The sequence below is a fragment of the Sabethes cyaneus genome, chromosome 3 (genome assembly GCF_943734655.1).
Source record: "Sabethes cyaneus chromosome 3, idSabCyanKW18_F2, whole genome shotgun sequence".
Lineage (NCBI taxonomy): Eukaryota > Metazoa > Arthropoda > Insecta > Diptera > Culicidae > Sabethes > Sabethes cyaneus.
In genome coordinates, this window is record NC_071355.1 from 185,646,089 (window position 1) to 185,663,789 (window position 17,701).

A 17,701-nucleotide genomic window follows, 5' to 3' on the forward strand; every position below is an offset into this window, starting at 1 on the left:
ATATTGAAAGTATAATAAAGATATTTTGAAGGCAAATGACCACATCAGCATCGGTCCTGGAACATCCGGTACCCAGTTTTTGGGGACATTTTTGTATTTTTGGATAACTCATAATGCGACATATTAAATCACATCGGCTTAATAAAATAAGACTGATGGAAGTAAAACAGTTTCATTTGTTTCATGCAATCCAAAAATGTCCCCAAATACCGGATACCGGATAGTCCGGAACCAATGGTGAAATGGTAATTAGGACTCCAAAATTTTTCCGTTGTACTTTCATTAGTGTTTTTTTTATCAAGCTAATGTGATTTGATGTGCCACATGATGAATTATTCGTCAAGACTAACACAGGCAGAGAAGCGAATAAACAAAAGGTAGGAGAAGATCAAGATAAGTACATTCATTGTTATTGCTTATACAATTACAATTATCAATCACCAACGCATTATGGCGCTAGCGTTGTCCGCAAGGACTCTTTCATCATTATCAAAACCACCTTCCTGAGAGAAGGTGGACAGATTTGGCTTTAACTGCCCCATCTCGTGCTGCAAACAGAAACAGAAACAGAATTTCAAGTTTAATTTAATTCCAATTTTGAATCAAATTTTAACAATTTGAAGTCTAATTTCAAATGTAATTCCAAGTCTAATCTGAAGTTTATTTCAAATCCAATTTATGTCCAATTTCAAGTACAATTTTAATCCAAACTTAAATTCAATTTGGATTTTAATTACAACTTCGATTTTAAGTTAGATTTCAACTTTGATTTCAAATTAAGTTCCAAGTTTAATACCATTCCAATTTCAAATAAAATTTCCAGACCAATTTGTAGAAAAGCTTCAAGCCCAAATTAGTCCAAATTCAAGTCTAATTAAATGCCCTGTGTAGCGTTAAATTCCAACGTTAATTTCTAGTTCCAGGCGTATTCGAATCCATGCAGGATCAAAAATTCCTTCAACCAGTTCCAAGTACAATTTCTAGTCCAATTTCAATTTTGATTTTGAATCAAGTTGCACCCGAAAGCCCGTAGTTTTCAATCTAATCGGCCGGTATTTTCGCGATAAGTAATAATAAATTTGCCACCCTACGATTACTCCGTTTTTATAGGCTAAAACTTTCTTCTGAAAGGTCGTGTGCCCCGCTTTTTGTATATGCCTGGGCACGCTAGTCAAGATAAGCGCATTGGGCATATAGGAAACGATAATATAAATTGCAATTCTTTAGATCTTAAACGGACTAAGTTTACCACTTTTAATGCCTATACTGGCACTTGCACACAACTGATACACTTATGATGACGCGTCTAGGAAATTGTCGACGATTGCTGCTAAGCAAAGGTTCATTTCGAAGAAATTAATCGCTGAATTAGAGTCACAGATGTTTATTGTTTCATATTAGAGATACCGATAGTGATTAGATATTTGGACTAACACCAAAAGTAGTGTAACTATTTAGCCATAACATCTAATGCGTTTTGCTACTCAAAGTAGCGACTAGAAGAGAGGGTTGATTTAAAAGCTAGCAAGATTATATATTTGAACATAACGTAATCAACTGCAACGTTAGCTATCGTAAGCAGGTATATATTTTTGTGATTATCGTTGTTTGATAGTTGGATATCTTGCTCAGACTGTGACACTTACCTTGTTTGTTTGCCTACTTAAATAAAAATCACTTGTCTTTAGGTGTTTCCTTTTCCTCCGCTTCGTTTTCTTTCGCCATTAGCAAAAGCTGAAGCATTAGCATAGCCTCCACCTTGTCCAGCGGATCCATCACACCACGTTGTAGCCATTTGGGAATTGTTGTTCGTGCATGACTGAATCCCAGCTTGTTCAAAATATAATCAATACCGTACGGCTCGATAGATTTCCCTGCCCACGAGAGCAATCTGGGGAATGTTGTTATTATTAGATATTGCGTTACAAATTACAAAGCAGTTCTTTACCTGACTGTTGGCTCCAAATGCCAGGTTTTGCAGTTAAAATGTCGCCAATCGGTGCGGAGAAATTGTTCGATCTCAGATTTCTCTATTTTAATATTGACATGTTTTGAGCCACTCTGCTGCTTGCTGCTTTCTGCACGATTTTGGGAACTAGAGGCCCCAGAATCAGAAAGATTAGTAGCGCTACCATTGGCAATAGATTGATTATCGAAGCTTAAATCTTGAGAAGACGAAGCACCAACATTAATATTACTTTTCGTCGATTTGAGCGAAGATTGATTAGATGGAGTCGGTGATGGGGATTGGACGGGTGGCGGATTTGGCGACGTGGCCCTGGAGCTAGTGATGGTTCCAAGCTAAAAAATAAAACAAATCAATCGAAGCTTAATGGTTCCGAGAAGCAACGCAGAGCATACCACTTTTTCTTTTTCCTTTAAATATGATGTGATTAAATCGTGCAAAAAGAAAAATGCGTCCGCATCAACAGTGACAAATATGTGATCCTCAAACTCGGTAATGAAGCTGCATTCAACGACGGGTTTTTCTTCTAAAATAAATAGAGTGAGACACTCACTGGAAGGATTCGGCCGGAAAATAAAATACCTGCGACGTCCGGAGTTGTGGCGCCTTGCAGATGTTCGGTTTTAAAATGCAATTGGAGGCTTGGAAGTGCGAAAATTACTTCACGGTTGTGATTGGGATCTTGCAGTTTTGGATGCGATGATGCCCCTCCGGAAGCTCCCCTTGCCCGTTCAATCGAGTTAGTGTGATGTTCTTTGTCACGTTCCAGTACCGGGAACCGATCAACCGCTGTTAGGCGGTAAAATGTCAGTTAAACTGAAAACCCATATTTAAATTATAACTCACCGTCAATCTCGCTATTGGCGAATGCGTAATGGAACCACTCGTGAAGCGTCTTGAATTGAGGCGGAAAGATGACATTTCTAGACATTCGCACAACGGTTGCATTCGAGTGGTGCTGTGAAGCTTGCTGGGTGTTCATTCCCAAACCAAACGTAAGCGTTTGTATGACGTGAACCTCTTCTGATGAATCAATATGTTGTGCTTCTGTAGCAAAGTTGATGCACGGTTCTTTGAGACTGAACAGCGCCCATGATTTGGACTTAAAATTAATACCATGGAAGCAAGCAAGAGAAATATTTTCGCCATGCAACTCCATTGTTCCACCCAGTACGGTGCCAATGTTTGACAGCGGAAGTCCAAGCGTGGAAAGCCATAGACCTTCGGTTTGCTTCAACGGACGCTGCCAATGCCGATGGTGCCGTGCATCATTTGTATTAAGTTCTCGTTCAGCGGCAGACGCAGATGTGACAGATGGGGCTTTTTTAGCGGATTCTCGGCGGCGAACATTATTGTCAACAGCCAGTCGGGGCTCAAGACTGGAGAAAACACGCTTCGAAGACTTAAATTGTTGCGAAAAGAATTCTTCCAGTTTGTAGAACATCTTTAGGATGTCAGCTGTGGTTGATTTCGATATCATCATTTGCAGTTGATCCCAGGAGAGATCACCATGAATTAGTATTATAGCCGGATAGTTAGTAGGTAGTGTGTTACTAAAATCATGATCCTTGGAAAATTTCCACTCATCTCGCAGCTGTGCTCGTAGAGAGCTGATTCTGGTCATTAAAACGCTTGTTCCCATATAATCAAACCTTAGCTCTAGTGCAAGGAATTTAATGCCAACTTTATGATCCGGTTCGCAACCAGGATCCTCCTTGATGTGTATGAATGTATCAATTTTGCTTAGTTCAATAGTACCTCCTACTATACCTCCCTTAGCATCCAGCGATGATCCTCCCAAACCAACACCAATATACATATTTTTATGTCCTGTGCTTCCTATACTCAGTCTTCCATTACTTTGGAATGCTTTTGTTAGCCAAACTATGTTTCCCATTACGTTGCCCATATTCATCTGTACATTCAGCTTGGTGAAATTTACCGCAAACAGAACCAAAGTTTCCCACGAAGTAATCTGATTGACATCCGATGGAGATGTATTTGAATCCATGCTGGACGATTTTTGATCCTTCAATCTTGTGGACGATGAACTCGTGCTACCCATACTTTGCTTTGGAGTTTCGTTGTCCAAATTAAGTTTCAATTTCTCTCTGCTTAACGGTTCGGGGCGATCGACGGGCAGCTCTTTATCCGTTGTTTTCACGCTGCTGTTATCTTCAGAAACACTTTCCAAATCGCACATGCTAACTTGCGGTACACTCAGATCGCCTAAAAACATTCTCCGTACAATGCTTCTACGATACCAGGCTTTAGGGAAAGCCAATATCTCAGTTAACCGTCGCATGTCGTACTTAAACGAAGCGGAACCTATATCTACAATTGTCGAGAATCGAATGACAGCTTTGGATTGATCAGACATCTTTCTTATAATGCCTGCATCGTAGTTAATCTTCTTTGAACGTGTGATGTGAAACTTAACAAACTCAACGTTGATACTAAGTGAATCCTTCCGTTCACTATCAGCTAAGGGGCTAAATTGGTGAGACTCTTTTAGATTCGTTTTCTTACCACCGTATGGATGGAAAATGTACACATTAAAATCGGCCAAACATCCCGTTACACTCAAACCGCCGGCAGACTTCGCAGGTTCAGCATCACTGATACCAGCACTAGCGGCATCATCCTCGTGTCGGTTTGAACTGAAAATAATATCCAAACTGGGCAGTTGCAACATACACTCGACCCTAGACACCGGCAGGCAGGAGAATCGGAATGTTGAAGGTTGCATGTGGAAGTAAACTACAACGTCTACCGGAAAACTGGCATAAGCGGCATAATTGTTTTCTAGCATCTGCAGATTAACCGGATTGGAAGGTGCAGAAATTACTTTCGAAGGAATCGGTTCGAGAGTTTGTTCCAGAAATTCTAGGATGTGCGGCGAAATGATTGTCTCCTCCGGAATGCTTTGCAGAGTCATCCATGCAAACAGTGTAGCTCGTTTGTAACCGTGTCGACGCACAACTCCGAATGGATCACCGGTGCTTAACCTAGGCGAAGCATCATCACCGATGATCTTTGATTGATACTGAAGTTTGACATCCAGGCCGGGAATATGGAAAATAGTTAGATCCACCAGCGCAGTATAAGGAGAGTTGTATTTGATTCTTGATTTTTCTTTTGCCCTCCTAGATGGAACAGGACTACCCCAATCCGTGCCGATACTTCTTTCTCGTTTGTGCTGTTTTACTGTGCTGCTAACGCTGGTGGACATTTTTTCATCGGTTATATCCTTCGTATGCAGAACACATTTTCCCGAATTCACTAGCACTTTTATATCGAGTTCAAAATCAATATTTGGCTCTTGCTGCTTCTGAGGGTGGTTTGGGCTTTTCTTGCGTAGTTCCACTTGTTCTCCGTCGATTTCCAGCAGATGAGGAACGTCTGACGTTATTGATGCCGAATCATATCGTTGCCAATCGAAACCGGAGTCGGAGTAAGCGGCATCTGAGTCAGCGCTTGGCAACGACGATTGACGCATCGATTCATTTAATGTGACCCGGTTAGCCAGTGGAATTTTAACTCTCAATGAAGTAGTTCGAGACGGTCCCGAATTTGGCGACTCCTGTAAACTGTTTAAAAGTCCGTCGTTCCCGGTTGAGTCGGCCATTACAGAATATTCATGCGAATCTCCTAGATCCTCTTTGGTTGGCGAGGGAGCAATAAAAGAACGAGATCGGTTTGCTGATTTTAGCATGGATTTTCGCATAGTGGGCCGCTTCCATTTCTGTTAGAAAATCAAGAGAAATTTTTATTTTTTATCTCCAAGGAATAAAAACTCTATCTTACCTGAAGCATATCCCTCCGGAAATACTTGTAACAGATTGCTTGCAGCTCCTGCAGTCTCCTCTCTTCGTTTTCAATAGTTTTGCTCGATGCACCAAGCGTTCGCAAATCATTGACCGTTTTCGTTTGTTCTGCAATTTCGTTTTCCATGAGCAAGGAACGCTTCTTCGGGTCAATAGTAGTATCGAACAGAAATGAAGGCAGTGAATCGACTGATTTGCGCGTTTTTGCACTAAACTCCTGTGAAGTTCGGTTGCCTTCCAGTTGGTCGGCGTCGTCGCTATCTTGAGTATCGGACGAAGTTGGCTCCTCATCTTCAGAACCTGTCAGCATGGTTAGTGTGTGTCCCAGTGCCGATAGCTGTTTGCCGATGTTTATATCCAGGTGAATGTCGACTCCCTCCATTTGCCATTTTACGTTCAGGAACCACTTGGCGTTATCTGGGGGTTTAGATGCAATCGTTCTCGAACAGACCTCATAAGTTCCCTCCGAAACAACACAAAGATTCATTATACTGGCATCGTTCATATTAGGTTTCCATTCATCCAGCGAAGAGTCAAAATCTTCCGCAAAACGAAGACATAAGCCGGCAAATTTACCCTTTGAAACCAATGAACCACAGCTGCAAGCCGAAATAATGGTATTTTCTAGTGTTATTACAACTGCTCCTTTTTGCTCATAATCTCCTGCTGAGCGGTTTCCCCACAGCTGTGGTGGCTGATTAAGCGGTAGACATATACCCATATCTTCCACTGTTAGTTGCAGGAACAGCGTTGATAGGTTTGCAGTTGCCAAATGTTGACTGAGCTTTTCGAAGGGTACCTTCTCCAATACTTGCTGAGTTGCCATTAACACTTCCTTATTGAGATTAGCACGTTTTTCTGTCCAATATTCATAAGCATTTTTGTAGTTCAACCAAACAAGAATGGCTTTGTCTACGGCGATGGGTTGCACGTACATCAGAGGACGCTTTAGGGTTATCAACACCAATTCCTTATCGTCATTCATCATTTCATCTTGGAATGCATTTCTCAGCCCGATAGTTGTGTTGAAAAAGGCATACTGCTGAAATTCTGGTTCGGCTTCATCGAAAATTACATTCTTGATTATTTGACCCAACGAGAGATTCAGATCTATTTGGGCTCTGCCAAACAACTTCGTATTGGATACGTCAGCTAGATTCTTGACACGGTTCGATAGATGCAGGTCTAGTTGACCGGTTTCGAATCGCACCGCTGAGTTGCAAGGAGTCGTAGCCGTTAACTGAATACGTTTCACCCTAATGTTCAACGAAAACAATATTCTCCTTATATGAGAACCATTATCATCCGCATCTTCAAGCCATATTGGGACAGGTTTCTCACCTCCGTAAACTTTTTGAACAACTTCGTTGACTTCTTTCATAAAGACCTTCTGCACAAACACTAAATGATTCAAGAGATCTGTCGAAAGACATCGTTCAAACACACCAATTTCTGCAGATGCAGCCAAGTAACCTCCTTGTCGAAGAACAACTCCATCAATGGGAGCTGAATCTTCGGAGGAACTTTCCGGTACATATTCCGCACTAACATGAACTGGAGGCAATGCAATACAGGCTTCCGATGGTAAATTAGTCTCTGTGGTTTGCATTTTTGTGGTGAAACTGAGTGAGTGGTTCGGCAAGTCCACAGTGAACTTCGCCTTACCTCCGGTGACACCATTTGACGTGACTTGATCCATTTTGTATTGAGCTTGCAACGAAGGTAATAGAGCCGCGGTAACCGAAAGACTTTGCAGTATAATGTTGAATTGCATAACCAGCGGCTGCAGCAAGCCACTAGGATTATTGGTGGCTATTTTTGACGCGGAAACACTCTGCTTCCGTACGTTTGCGTGCTTATCCTTTGTCTCACGTTGATGGTGCAGTGGAGACTCCGGTTCTTCGTTTTGGCGGGCCAATCGTGCCGAGCTTCGGGTCACACGTAACTCTTGCAATGTTGAAGATATTTGCTTGGAACCCCGGGTCATCATGCCGTGGAGGGCTACCGGATGCTGCGGAATGTCGATGTTGACAATACCAACCGAGAGCAGTCCGTTATTTTTGTCCTTTCCTTTGCGGGTGATGCTCGAGTAGAGTGTTTGACTTTTACCGATTGTAACTTTCACTACAGTTCTGAAGGAACGAATAAAACAAATCGTTACTTTTAAATTGTATGTGGTATAGACATTTGCAAGTGATTTAAATTCAAATCCCGAACAACTTTCGGATTACCAAACAAGACACGCAATACAAAGCATACTCACTGCTGGTTGGGAGGTACGCCTTCCAGCAGCACTATCATGGCGCGTCCCACCTGGCCGGTCAAAGAACATTCTAGTGACGCCGGACGGGATTTTTTGCGCCACGTAGTGCTGCTGTGCAAAGCGGTAATTTCTGCCTCTAACTTTAGTCCGCTCAACGTCGCAAGCAGGCGAGTTCGGTGGATCTTGGCTACTCCAAACACTACCAATCGAGTCCGCTCCTGCGTTACAACGCCAACGTCTTTTGGCAGTGGCGTTCCAGGTTTTCCTTCGTCGCAATCCCGTGTCGTACCTTTTGGGTCTGTTAGAAAATTATATTTACGAGCTCTATTTTGGCCGTTGGCATCCGGTGATAGAGAGAGGCTGTAAATATAAAAAAAATATTACGACTACGGTTATGATTACCAGGACGAAAAGTACTCACCGATGAGAGATCGTTTTTGTCTCCGGCATGGCGGAATAGAGATCCAACAGGTGGTAGACGGTTTTCCAGCATTTGGGGGTATCTAATATACTGTGTATTGGCCCGGTAAACGTCGATCGATCGAATGGTGCCGTATAATCTACAAAAGCTTCATTTACATTTGGTCCTGTGAGCGTTGATGCGTGCGTTGTTTTAGATGGTTTGTTACGGGAAACAGGACGGGAAATAGGTGACATCAACGGAATGGCGTTGAATTGTATTGTGGTGTTGGACGTTTGGAAAAAAAATCGATCGGAAAAATAAAGTATTGACTTATTAGCAAATATTCATTTCTGGCGACGAGAACACAAATAAAATCCACATGTGCATGATTTGCAAAGCGTTAACCAATTTGATCATAACGAGTTGAATGAAGACGTTCGCTTTTAGTGTTAGCAACAATGTGTTAATATACGCAATACTCACAGCGTGTGCCAAATTTACATTTATTCTCGAGTAATATGTCCTTTAAAATTAGCTTTTATCCAAAAGTCACAAGCTAATTTTTAAACAATGATATGAAAAATACAAATTAAACAGTGATATGAAAAATAAGATAAACGAACACACAAAGTAACACAAATAAACGTATTCCAATGTAACCGCTCAACAGCCATTAAAAACAGTTTTTATACCGAAACATACCGCCTGAAAATCGTTCCCCGGAAACTACGAATCATCAGAAAACTACTACATTACCATTCCTAAGGAAAAGAATCATTCCTCAGAATGTTATTCATCTGTGCCTATATTTCATGCACTATCATCTGTAGGTAATTCATTATTGAGAAAAATATCTGACATTTTCGCAGTAAAGAGCTAGAAAAATCTGAATTTGGCAGCAACTACGGGTTTCCAGTTCTCTGTTGCCTTCTTCTTCGCGGATATTAAAGACTTTTTCTCTTGCAATTAGAACTAAAGATTTTTTGATAATAACAAAAGGCAAAGCAAGGCTTTAGGGTATAAACGCCTTTAATTTTCATGTGCATATATACTCGAGCAGCTAAGCTAGGAGATGCGAACTTGAATGCCTGTTCCCCAAACAGCGACTGTCTCGAATCCCGTAATACCTGAGATGGTAGATCCATCTATGGTAGGTAAGTTTCGCGGTAAGGTATTATACCGAAACTCTCATTTACTACGAACAACCAAAATGGAAATACGCAACGGATCATCGGTATTGGACGGAATAGAGAACAAGAAAAGATTTGTGGATAACGATTAGAAACTTGGTACGAGGAATGTCCAAACTCTCCGAGAACCGGCACCAGATGAGCGACATTGATTGGGAATAGAAATCGCTGCTATACAGAAAGTTAGGTGGTCAAATTCCGCAAAAATGGAGTTCTGTGGTAGAGCCTATTGCAGACATTTTTTTCAAGTACCACATCTACTACACATCTAATGGTGGTAAAAAGGCAGAATACGGAGTCGTTTTGATGCCGAGTATCAGAGAATGCGATCTTTACTTGGTGGCAAAGTGGAAAATAGAGTGTGGCGCAAACGCATGAACCATGAAGTGTATAAATATACAAATATGATAATATAGGGCCCTATTCTCAAAGTCACCTCACCTAAATTTTTTAGGTGAAAGCACAATTTGCGATTCTCACAGTCACCTAGGTTACTCTACTCACCTGGGTGACTGTACAAATCAAATGGGGAGCTGTTCGGTGAGGTGAGGGTGACTGCCAGAATAGGGCGCGTGAGAGAAGTGAGGTGAGTGAGGTGACTGTGAGAATAAGGCCCATAGTGAAAGTAGTATAATGTGGCAGGCAGCAGTGAGCTATACACGTGACCAGAATACCCGATGAAAGGGTAACTAAAACTATTTTCAACAGAAGCACAGAATCAAACCGTAGACTTCGGGGCAGACCTTGTATCCAATGGGTTGTCAAGGACGATGCACGTTCAGCTGGTGTTCGAGGAAATTGGAGAACGGCAGCTCAGGATACTAGAGTACTGGAGGACCGAGTGGTTAGGCTGGAGGGACAAAAGTAGATATGAGACTATCTATTACAGGGTTGTGTGGTAATAGTTTAACTACCAAAACACTCGGACGCCAACCGAGAATATGTGGGTGGGACTTTACCACTTACCAATTTGGCTATATTTTTGGCATATTCATATTTAAATTTTCCTGTTTCATTCAGTCTACCATTCTTCTCACCAAACGCTCCTCCACTTTAATAAAAAATAGTTTACGTTGGACCGCGACAGAGTCAAATACAAGTAAAACAGAAAAATCAGTTTGATAATTAAGAGTGCAGCTGCAGACAAACGTGCGCTTGATGAAGAGTAAATTAGTGTTTCCTTGATTCTGGAAATTTAGTCCTCTTTCAAGTTATTTTCTCCACGATTCCTGAACTTCCCATGCACAGACGTTACACCTGAGCAAAGTCTGATTGCTTTATTATTACCGCCAACATTTTATTTGCATAATTTGATTTTCTAAATTTATAAGCGGAAAGCGTAACGTTGTGGAAACCAGCCATTCGACAACGATACACTCTAAAAATGGTTTTCGGGAGAATGGAGCAATTGGTGTAATGGCTTTTTAGGGAATGTTTTTCTAGTAAATCTTGCATTATGGGAAAAATTTTTGGGTGGAATGTATCGTGCCTCTAGAGTCTAATAACTCAACGAAAGCATAGTGTTACGCATATTGCTTGTGCCACGCAACAAGCAGTTTATATGATTTTGCCTTGCCACTAAGCCATGATAAATAGGGTTATAACGAGGGGGTACAAACAATTAAGGATGTTAAGGAACAACACACGCTAGATACAGTTTAAATAAGCATTGAACATACCTCCATATGAACTGGACAATCCCGTAAGCGAATTTTTTGCCTCCAACGAATTCCTCGAAAGAGCATCCGCGAATGTTAGTGCTGTAGGGCTTGCTTTAATCGGTGTTGTAACGGTTTCGTTGAGATTTGTGTAGCCTAATTTACCCTTGACCGACTTACTAGTGCTCCTCAGTTTCTGCGCGAAACTGTGCGGTCTATTGCGAGAGCTAGGTGAAGGAGTGAGCGGAATCAGTGCGCCTAGACTTGGCAATTTCGAACGGCTTACGGAATGACGAAGCTCACTGCGGGAGGGAATATCTTCGTTGAATTTGTCGTACCGTTCATCCGCGTAGTCAAATGCACCATTCTGCGACATCAACGGTTCATTTAATGAACCCATCAAGGTAGGATCGTTTATGTCGGATGCTGTTGGAACCAAATGGTTAGTATACTTTTTGAGTTTTAATTCATAGTAAAAAATCGTCTTACCTAGACTGGATTCGTCTTTCAACGGAGCGCTCCGTTTTCCATGCTCGGGATGGTCGCGAAGTTCATTTTGAGCTTCTTTTACATTCTGGTACATGTTGGTGATCTGATGAAGCAAACGCAAAAGTGGCATATTTACCTGTTGCGATAAATATTTCACATTCAAGCTAAAATTTATCACAGTGCTTGTGTGCTTTTTCAACTGTCCCCGTGAAACGTAAAGCATATGCAACTTGGAATCATCCGGAAATCCGTCTGTCATTTTCATAAGCTCCAGCTCCACACCGACATGCTCACACAGAAACGCAGGTTGTTCCGCCGGCATGATTATGGAGAACTTGCCATTGCCTTTTTTGCCCACCTTAGGTTTAGGTTTTTTCGAATCACCAGCTTCGCTGACCACTATATCAATGCGCATGGTATCGAAAGAACATACGAGAGAAAGATTCGTGCCTAGACTGTCCAGCGACGAGACGTCCGTGTTCGAAACACTGTTGATCATTTGCTGCGGCATAACACCTAAACATGTCAGCATTGGTTCGAAAATGAGATGAGCATCAATGATGCGATTACTGTCCTGTATATACTTAATCGAGTGAGTTTCCAACCGATTTTTGCTTGTATGACGAGCGTTCTGAAAATAATTAATGCACCAGCAAATAATTGTTGAATATTCATTCGGAACGAACCTCGTGTTTCTCCTTGTCCCGGCTGGACTTGGACTGACCGTTTTGCTGTTTAGCCATCCAGGAATAGAGATCCTCTTTCTGATTGGCCGGTGGAGTGCCAGGCTTGTCCGTCGATTCCGATGAACTGCATACGGACGGCAGTGACCCCTCCTTCAAGGCTCCGTATTCAATTTGAGGATCATGTTTGTCGAAAATGATCGGAAACATTTGCATGCTAGATCGTGAAGACGGTGCTGCTGGAGGAATAAAACTCTTTACCGACGACTTTTTCCGCAACTTGTTTGAGTTGTTAGTACTAGGAGAGGTGTTAAGGGAATCTCCAAGCTTGGTTATGTGGATCTGTACCGGTTCCTCGGGCACTTTGATTACTATTAAAAATAAACGAGGAAGGCGAAATCGAAAATTCACTTCATTCAAAATGTGTCCGATGAAAAACATTTAACATTTGCAAACCCAAACCGAACCAGTTGTGGGTCAATATGACTTGAAGCATGCACACAGGACAGACAAACAAATATACTCGAACACATAGAAAGTATTGATACAGATCAGAGAGAGAGAAAGACACATGTTGAAGAGTATGAAAAGCATGGACCAAGGTTTTAACGGATATGGATAAGATGGATTACCGTGATGCTGATGGGCAGTCGCTGTCGCTTGTCGCTGGTGATGAGCCTGCACACTTTGGCCAAGCAGCATTGTGCGCTCGTTCTCCTCATCAATTAGAGGATGATTTTCGATGATACCCACCGGATAGTTTTCAGCGTCTATATCATCCGTATCTTCTGCGTCCTGTTCAGGGATAGAAAAAGGCAGAGTGGTATTCTGACAGGATGAATGATGGCACGAGTTCGAGGATGGAATGAAGCATTACATGATGCTGAACGTACGAATTGTTAGTTATGTTGGATGTCTCGGCAATTTGGAGTCGCCTCCACGTAAGACAGAATTGTTTAAAGCAAAGTTATTTCCTTGGCATATGGAAATTTACATTTAAATAAAAATATGGAACATTTGTCTCTAATTATTAAAAAAAAATCCTGAAATCTATTGGTACAACGCGCTGTTTCTTTAAGGGATTAAGAGAAAAAAAATCTAGAAATCGTTTTGGCGTTGCATGCCAAATTATTCATAGGTACGTCTTTAAGTACCAAAAGGAAAATGTTTGGTCTCAGATCGATCACGTGTAAGAGATGTGATAATCCGCGTCAGACCAATAGGAGATATCGAGATGCTACGGCTGCTCAAGACTTCATCGTCGGTACCAACATTAACGCTGGTAACTTGTTCAGTCATTGTGCTGGCAGTCGCTGATCACTTTGGTATATCAAATCGAATTGTACTCCCCCCCTCCTCCCCCATTTAGCTTACGTGATTAGTATACGGCCCCTTACTGCTGTTAGCAGTAATTACCGTTACCGTGTGCGACTTGCTATGGCCCGGACATTCAACCTGTCGGACGTTTAATCTGTCGTTCGCGTAAAAGTGTTAGACAAAGCACATCCCAACGAGTACTTCAGTGAAGTATTTTTTTTATTTTTCGTTGTTTTTTCTTACTTGCGCTGGTGGGTATATTTGAAAACTTCGCATTGCAATTTGAATACGGATTAAATAAATCATTTCTATCAGCCAGATGTATCTGATGGCGCTTAGTTTGCTTTCTCGTCTGATGATATTTGTGATTTTATTTGTAACTGGTAATCTTCTGCATATATCCGTTAGATTGGTTTGGTTTTTCTTTCAGAACCTCAAACTTAGCCATATAAATAGAATCATTTGTATCAGCTGAATTTTTTCTGTTTTTTTTTCTCTTTCTAGAAGGGTTATCCGAAAAGCTGAGCTTTAGACTTTTGTGCTTGAGGGGACAGTATATCGCTAAATAAGAAGCTTCCTAACCATTGGACCGATTTTTTACTATGCGTTATTACTAAGAACACATAGAAATCTTAACATAGCAATGAACCTTTTGTGAAATGTTACAATTTTTCGGTACAAAAATCTGGTGTTAGGCATGATAGAAAAAAAAACCGATTGGAGATTTGAAACCTGGGTTATTTACAACAAAGCGCCTCTCCGATCCAAGGTACAAATAAACAACTCGGACACAAGTTTACTCAATAGACATTGCGTTTACTACAGTTAAAAAATAAACTCGCATGGAGAACGTTCAGCACTTTGAACTTACCCCAAATTGGTTTATATCTCTGAAAGAGAGGAGTTTAAGCGGGATTGAATGCGCGATTATTTGGTTGTTGAAAGTGAAAATTCAGATGAGATACTCCAGCGAAATGAATGGGAAATCAATATGTATATGCTTCTAGTTGTATGATGTTTTGTGTGAATACTTACCTCATCTTGAGGTAGAGAAAATGTGACACTTATTGGGTTGTTCAGTTTGCCCTTGTACTGATGTTCAAACAGCATGGGATTGTACAAAACGTTCTTCCACTGTCGACTTAGTACAATGACAGCCTGCCGAAATAAAAATTAAATAAATACAAACCCTTAAATCTTCCAACAATTAATTATACCTGTCTCAGAGTGCTCAGTTGTGGAACATACTGTTGTTTCAAATCATTGTCTATCTTGGCAACCGTTTCCTCTAGAACATACTTTTGCAACATTGTACAGAGTAAACAGCTCGGATCCTCCTGTAATGTTTTGGCAAGAGGAGTAAACATTCCGGGGTAGCGGCTCTTAAGTGGACGATGAAGCGTTTGCCGTTCCCATGCATCGGCCATCAAAGCCACCATTACGGCCGTGCGTCTGATATACGTTGCACGAATGAGGGCGACAACTTTGATGGCAAATCGGTTGCTAGGGTTCATCCAAGCAGTGATGGCCGGCGACGCAGTGCTTAACAGGTTCCAATCCAAGCGAGAGTAGTCAATTTTTCTGGTAATCGGTGTACGTGGTGGTGCGGCAAAGTTAAACCAAACCGTTTTGAAGTCTATCACACAGGATGACGTCTTTCCGTTGGTATTTTTCAATGGAACAACAGCAGTGGAATTGTTTTGCTCCCCTGTTGAAATATTTGACCCTTGCTGATTGGTCTGTTCTTTGGTTTGACCATCCATTTCATCTCCTCCTTGAGAAAAACGCTCCCTAGAAGTTCGGCCATCAGCGGGTTTATCTTTCGTCTTCTGATCACCTCCAACAGTGTTCTTGTCTTTTGGAGTACCTGTCTTAGGTGTTGACGGTTTTTTCATACCAATTTTTGCCAAAGCCTCTGCAGCCATGCTTCCCCCAGCCTCGTTCAGCAATGTAACTAGGTTTAGAGGGTTATTAGCTGTTACGCTACTCTGATTGTTTTCTGAATTTCTTATTTCTGGTGACTCCTTAAGAGCTTCTTCAGCATTTTCCGATTTTTCGAATTGAGATCTTTTAACGATTTTAACGCTTACACCTTCAAGGCCGCACTCGAACATGATGTATCCCATGACTGTGCTTCCGTCTGTTGCTGGTTCCTCAGGAATTTTTGTACAATCAAACATTGCTCGGCTTCGATGCCCTGGAATAGCAGTGATTACTATCTGCGAATCTTGCACAGCAACTGAATCGTTTTTCAGCCGTCTCAATTGAGCATGTGCCTTTCCTACATCCAAGGTGACTATCAATTCTTCCAATTGTTTCTCCGATGTTTCCAATAAGATTGGATCGCCAGGAACATTGTCTGGTCTAGTCTGAGAGGATAGATGCGCTAGTAAAGCTCTAGTTCCACGAATCAATCCACTTTTCTTCAAGCCTCCAGTCCGAATCGTTGGCTGAGTATAAACAGTGTGCATCGACGCTTTGGTGGTCTTTCCGAGATGGAATCGAGTTGAAACACCCTCTAAACACACAGCTAACAGTGAAGCACAGCTCAACTCTTGGACATTGTCGAGTGCGGCAAATGATATTACTTCCTCGATCACTGAACTTTGTATCAGCGTAATATTCATTTTTGGGAGTACAATTAGTCCTTGCAACTGAGTTGAAATGCTTTCTTCGTAAACGTCAGTGAGCACAGGACCACCAGGACCTTGCAGGTTACGCTCGGCCGTTGAACGTTTAGAATTAGAGTGAACCTGCGACCAATAGCTAAGCGACTGGTCACGCTTTAGTACGTTTACTGCTTCCACTTTACTGACGCAGGACGCATGGACATCGTTGATTATCGTTAACGGATGCAATGTAGACAGAGTTGGGATCAGCGATTCTATCATCCTGAAAAACGTTTGAATATTACAATGTGTAATGCATGCAAAGCAGGCCTTGCGGTTTGTTAAAAGTTTGATAATGACAACACATTTTAATTAGACTTTTTTAGAGACAAGATGCTATCGCGTGCTTGTTTTATCGTTTTCTTATATTTTATTAGCCTAGCTGAAGGTATGCAGCAGAAAAACAGAAGAGGACTTCGAAAGCCATTGCAAAACCGTCGTTCTGCGAGGGCGTACTACTATGACGCCGACGCAGACTATTCCTTGTCAAATAACGGAAACTACCGTGTGGGTGCCCACAACTATGCTACCCTTCATGATACGCATGGACAAGTATTGGACTCCGATTTCGAAGATTTTAGCTCTTTCAGTGACGCTGATTTTTACGAAGCAATATCTAAATTAACCGGAAATGAGCTAGACAAGTTAGAACGTCTGCTTGACGAAGAAGAGGGGGAAAGTAACCATTTAGCCAAAAGAGAGACGAGCGACGACAAGTTTTCCCGTGCCCAAATAGCAGAAGACAGCGATCAAATTGCGTCGTTCAGATCTTGGTTTTCAAAAGGGAAAACCACGAAAATAACCAAGAAACCCTTTACTACTCAATCTACGAGAAAAAAAAGTTATTCGCCAAGAAGACGTCCGTCTAGGCGAACAAAGGCAACACCCGTGAGCAAACTGTTCTCCGATAATAACGATATCACTCGATATGGTCAAAATTCGGAAGCAAAAAATGCTATTGATCGAAACGTTTTAGCTAGGATAAACAAAATAAAAAGAAGCCTCTATAAGCGTACCGGTAAGAGCTGTATCTACATTGTCAATGATATAATTGAATAATTAATTTGTTTTTCAGATGAATCAATTGATTCACAAACTGGTTCAAGGCGTAACAAACGAGAACTTGGCCAAACCGATAAAAAACTACAACCTGACAATTCGGAAGGTGCAGGGAGCCTACAGGATTCCTTTCCGGATTTAAACAAAGGTACTGCATCATTTCACACCCCCTTGGAA

The 17,701-nt window shown here is 41.6% G+C and overlaps 1 protein-coding gene across 1 annotated transcript in view; it reads right to left on the reverse strand.

The window, feature by feature from the left end:
* Positions 1-1,379: 1,379 nt before the first annotated feature.
* The window catches only part of LOC128743937 (bridge-like lipid transfer protein family member 1), a 30,091-nt gene continuing 13,769 nt past the window's right edge, over positions 1,380-17,701 (reverse strand). The window contains exons 7-20 of the mRNA XM_053840650.1: positions 15,014-16,688; positions 14,832-14,954; positions 13,112-13,274; positions 12,483-12,850; positions 11,797-12,427; positions 11,329-11,733; positions 8,478-8,643; positions 8,057-8,416; positions 5,774-7,925; positions 2,813-5,711; positions 2,549-2,755; positions 2,362-2,492; positions 1,949-2,301; positions 1,380-1,891 (exon numbers count right to left, since the gene is read on the reverse strand). Of these exons, the coding sequence (XP_053696625.1) occupies positions 1,675-1,891; positions 1,949-2,301; positions 2,362-2,492; positions 2,549-2,755; positions 2,813-5,711; positions 5,774-7,925; positions 8,057-8,416; positions 8,478-8,643; positions 11,329-11,733; positions 11,797-12,427; positions 12,483-12,850; positions 13,112-13,274; positions 14,832-14,954; positions 15,014-16,688 (9,850 nt within the window). The 3' untranslated portion in view covers positions 1,380-1,674. The remainder of the gene's footprint in view (positions 1,892-1,948; positions 2,302-2,361; positions 2,493-2,548; positions 2,756-2,812; positions 5,712-5,773; positions 7,926-8,056; positions 8,417-8,477; positions 8,644-11,328; positions 11,734-11,796; positions 12,428-12,482; positions 12,851-13,111; positions 13,275-14,831; positions 14,955-15,013; positions 16,689-17,701) is intronic.